The sequence below is a fragment of the Nicotiana tabacum genome, chromosome 17 (assembly GCF_000715075.1).
Source record: "Nicotiana tabacum cultivar K326 chromosome 17, ASM71507v2, whole genome shotgun sequence".
In the NCBI taxonomy this organism is placed as follows: Eukaryota; Viridiplantae; Streptophyta; class Magnoliopsida; order Solanales; family Solanaceae; genus Nicotiana; species Nicotiana tabacum.
In genome coordinates, this window is record NC_134096.1 from 54289328 (window position 1) to 54294260 (window position 4933).

The following is a 4933-nucleotide window of genomic DNA, read 5'->3' on the forward strand; positions in this document are numbered from 1 at the left end:
CCTCTAACATCTTGATAATTGGCATATGTATTGCTTTCAGAATCCATGCATTGAATGATTCAATGAAATTATTGTCAACCATCATATTTTTATACTGAGTATCAAAATATGCTCTACACCAAGCTTGGGGCGGATAATGCAATAGGTCTTTAGCAGCAACACCATTATCAGATATTTCATCCAATATGGTAAGTTGATCTTTGAAATCTTCTTCATAATTTTTCCAAACACTCCACCATAAAATTTTCTTCATCTATCTACTTCTCCATGTTTTTCTGCCAATTAGCTTCAATTTGTCTCACACAAAACCTGTGGTGAGCATTAGGAAGTGCATTCCTCACAACATCAAGTAAACCTATTCACAAAAGAAACATAAATGTGAGAAAGAAAACTTGACAAGATAGAAAAAAAAATAAATAGAAAATGAAAGTAATAACTTTTGCATATCTGAGATGAAAGTAACTCCATGACCGTCATTCAGATCCAAAGAAATCTTCAGAAGCTCAAGAAACCATCTCCAAGTTCTAGCATTTTTCTTGTCTACCTCAACTAGTGTAAGTGGGTAAAAATGATTCATGCTATCTTGACCAATAGCCACTAGCAACTGGCCCTTATATCTCCCTTTACGAAAAGTACCATCCAAACCAATAAGTGGTCTCAAGCCATCTTTCCAATACTTCTTCAATGCATTGAAGCATATATACATCCTTAAGAACTTACTTTCCCCTTCTTCAAGATCATTTTTAGAAGTATTAATTACAACATCAGTTCCAGGATTAGATTGTCTAAGTTCTTGCCCATAGGCCTCAAGTTTCTTGTAGTCATCAACAAAACTGGCCTATAACTTCTTAAGTGACAAATTATTGACCCTTTTAAGCTTATACATTGACATTTTTAATTCAAACCTAATCTCTAAATCATATTTCATTTCCTTCAGGCTATACTCAGGATTATACTGCACTTTTCTCTAAAATAGGTGTGCTAAAGTATTCTGATCAGCCCTAGGATTTTGAATTAAGGAACACATGTATGGGAATATTTTCATGTCTTTATTTGATAGCTATTACTATTGCCAAACTGTGAGATATAATATATAAATGGACAAGTAGTAGCACACTTATAGCTAGCTCTAGTTGAATTAGTTTTGATCACCTGCAACCCTCTTCTATTAGCCAATGCATAGAAGTTCACTATCCTTCTAACTTCTTCAATATCCTTAAATGTCATACCTAACTCTAACTCCTTAAAATGTTCTAACCTATCGGTGACAACCCTATTTGTTTCTAGACTAATAGCTTCAGGTTCTGAATAATCATATTCAGAACCTTCTGAATCATCAAAAATACCACCACCTAAACTACTTTCATATTCAGAAGCGGCATCAATATCTACAGAATATTTCTCTTTATGATGAATAATATTTTTAGAAAACACCCTATCTTCAAACTCATCCACAACAAAAAATTTCATCACATTGAACTCTTTAGAGAATAAGTACTAAAGAGTCCTCACACTATCATCGTCAGTCAGGTAGTACCTCCCCGAAAGTCAAGTCACTAAAAGTTGCTCGACTGAGCTAAATCCTAAATTTTTGATAAATTCTTCACACAGTCTTTTATAGTTGACAAAGAAAGAATCATAACCAGACAAAGTGTACACATTCTTCTGATCATACACTATTTCAGGTGAAAATACCCAATTACACCCATAGTGAAATACCATGTCCACTTTAGTAATCATCTTCAGTTTGTATTACATCCAAATGCATAAAAAGAGGGACAAGTGAGGGTCCACAACAGTAAGTAGAAAGCCATAAGTTATACACAAGTTCAAGTAAAAAAAAAACTAAAAACAAATGACTTCAATGTAGGAACACAACCAGACAACAAAATCAACAACTACAGCACATTAATCACTTTATTTTATTCTTTAGTAGGATAAAGTACCAAAAAATATCAATAAAAAACATACCCATTATAAGTCAAGAAACCCTAACCCCACATATAAAAACAAACAAACAAACTCTGACCTACAAATAGAAAAAAGAAAATAAGATAGAAACATAACATACCTTGTAAAAGCATCCAGCCTTTGAATTGTCTCCGAAAAGAAAACCCTAGAGGTATTGCTTTGTGGTATGGTCAGCTGAAGAGAAATTGAGATTTGGGAGAAGAAAGCAAGGTGAGAGAGTGGGTTAATAAAATAAGATTGGGGTTTATTAAAATAGAATATCGGGTCATGTCGGTTTAATAAAATAAGGGTGATGGGTCGGGTTGGTTTATTATTTAAATCAGGGTATAGATGGAATGCACCAGATTGTGACACATGTCAAAATCTGGTACTAAATATTTTATTAGTGAGGTCTATTAAAAAAGGCATATATGACACAACTTATACACGCCAAGGGCAGAATTGAGTTCACCTTTAAATGACGGGAAAATGTGTACAATTTCGTGTAGTTTACCGTCATAAATGAACATTTTCTGAACAATAAAGGAATGCTAGAAAATTTAAAGCTTTATTATATTGTGTAACATCCCCTCATGGAGCTGGACAACTGCACAACTCCAAGCTTGGACCTAAAGTATCAAAATTGGGATTTGGTGAGAGCCTTAGGATGTTTGCTCGCACGAAATGATAGTCCATTTCAACATGTTTGGTGTGAGCATGAAGAACTGGATTACCTGTGAGATGAAGTGCACTTATGTTATCTGTGAAGAGTACTAGTGGAGAAGTTAGCAAAATACCAATATCTTTTAATATGTAGGTTACCTTAGTTAGTTCAGCAATTAAAGAGGCCAACGACCTATACTCTGCTTCAGCACTTGATTTTGCGATTGTATGATACTTCTTAGAAGACCATCAGATGTAATATGATCCTAGATAAGCCAGATGTGGAGCATCAAGTGAGGGGATATCCACCTAAGACCAAGCGTTATCATTCACGCAAGATACCTCAATACTCTTTGACACCGGACCAATGACACTCTATGGGGTGTTGCACGAACTGACAAAGAAGATGGATAGCATGTTCAAGTTCTGGTCATGTAGGAAGTATTAGAGAGAACCAACAATGCTTCTATATTTTGTGGGATCAACTGAAGAGCCGACTAGTTCATGGAGGCCATGCTTTTGAGAGAGAGGTGTTTGGATTGCTCTTGAACATGCCATCTGTACTCATTCCAAAATTTCAGAGGCATATTTTTGTTGACTGAGAAAGATACCTTTGTTGCTTCTTGTGACCTCGATTCCAAGAAAATAATGAAGGTCACCCAAGTCCTTCATGGAAAATATGGAGTTTAACTTGTTGATGAGTTCATGAATGACAAAAGTATGACTACATGTGAGTATAGTATCGTGAACGTAGAGAAATAGTAATATTAAGCCCGAGGAAGAATGTCAAATGAACAAAGATGGATCAGTTTTGTTACACAAGAATCGAAGGTGAAGGAGATGGGTACTAAACTTATAAAATCAGGCTTTGGGAGCCTGTTCCAATCCATAAATAGCCTTTTGTAGTAGGCAAACATATTTAAAAAAAAATGGGATCCTTGAATTCCAGTGGTTGCTACATGAAAATAGTCTCCTTCAACTCTCTATGAAAGAAAGCGTTCTTGATGTCCAACTGCTTTATTTCCCAATTAAGAGTGGCTGCAACAGATAGCACAATGTGAACATATAGTCGTTTCCTTTACTACTGGGCTAAAGGTATCGTCAAAGTTCACACCTTCTAATGTTTTATACTTCAATACCACACAAGAGGGGGTGATCTGTGTAGTGTCTAAGTTTTACGTGCACTGATTATAAAAGGAGCTGGTTGTTTTATGTATTCCTTATACTAGTGTTGCAAAAATAGTAAATACGAAAAGTAAAGAACACAAGTATTTTACGTGGAAAATACCCGGCTCAAAAAGTAAAAAAACCACGACCTAGTACTCAGTATGATTTTTTCCAACACTTCACTAAATCACTGTGCCAAAACAGTATTTACAAAACTCTTTGTAAACCTAAGGATTAACTCTAATCCCGTTGTAGCAACCAACATCTAACTGTTGTGACAACTTCAAGTTAACTCTAACTTGAATACTCAGAGTACGTAATACAATTGCTTCTAGATAAAGCTGAAAGGTGCAACTTAAAAACACCTACTAAAATTGAACAAGAATAAAAGACAGACGCTTGGAACTGGTTGTTCTATCTGGTTCATGTAGCTTCAGGTTCGCACACTTGATTCACGTAAGAATTGTTTGCAAAATGCCTTGCTATTTTGCTCTCAACTCACTTTTAACTTCATTGTTTGTGCTTGCCTGTAAAATGAGAACATCATGCAATATATAAAGTTAGTAGAATAAGAATAACTAGAGTTCTAATGTATACTCTTTCTTGGAGGAAGAGTTCTAGTTATCTTCAACTTCTAGCTCCTCCCTTATCTTGGATAAAGTTCTCTTCGAGTAAGGAGTCTTTCTCCTTATCATTTATGCAACCTTTTCAATCAGGAGATATCAGATATAACAATTTAAGCTTATCTCCTTCACGTGCATCCCTTATGCTCGAATCTTCCCGTGTCTGTGTACATTGTATATGGACCTGGTTCATACTGGAGTTCCTTTGTCAATCATCAAAACAAGCTTTACTTGGGCCAATAAATTCTCCCCTTTTTAATGATAACAAACTCTGTGCTTTTCATAAGAATAGGCCTTGTGTCAACTTATCTCAACATCAACACGATGTTAGAACACTTTCCATTTTAAAGTCACAAATCATAAAGGAGCAGGTTCATTAGGTTATAAACATCATAGTTCAAAGTAAAATTACAACCTATCTTCCCCCTTTTGGCATCATCAAAAAATTGCATAGAAATTATGTTAGATAACCAGATTTTAATAGAAATCACTCATGGCCACTAGGGCTACTTCAAATTCAATCATGGAGT

The 4933-nt window shown here is 35.2% G+C and overlaps 1 protein-coding gene across 1 annotated transcript; it reads right to left on the bottom strand.

Annotated features, from left to right (window-relative positions):
* Positions 1-257: 257 nt before the first annotated feature.
* Positions 258-706, bottom strand: LOC142171855 (uncharacterized). Its single transcript, XM_075235559.1, has 2 exons — positions 472-706; positions 258-355 (listed from the first exon to the last, which is right to left on the bottom strand). Exons 1-2 carry the CDS (start codon positions 704-706, stop codon positions 258-260), a joined length of 333 nt encoding a protein of 110 aa, XP_075091660.1.
* Between the last annotated feature and the right edge of the window lie 4227 nt (positions 707-4933).

What these genes read in the sequence shown, in the direction of transcription:
- LOC142171855 (XM_075235559.1), bottom strand. Translation starts at nt 706, where the DNA reads ATGTATATATGCTTCAATGCATTGAAGAAGTATTGGAAAGATGGCTTG. An exon ending in TTCTTTGGATCTGAATGACG is followed by an intron (nt 356 to 471) that starts GTCATGGAGTTA and finishes TTTTGTGAATAG; the next exon opens with GTTTACTTGATGTTGTGAGG.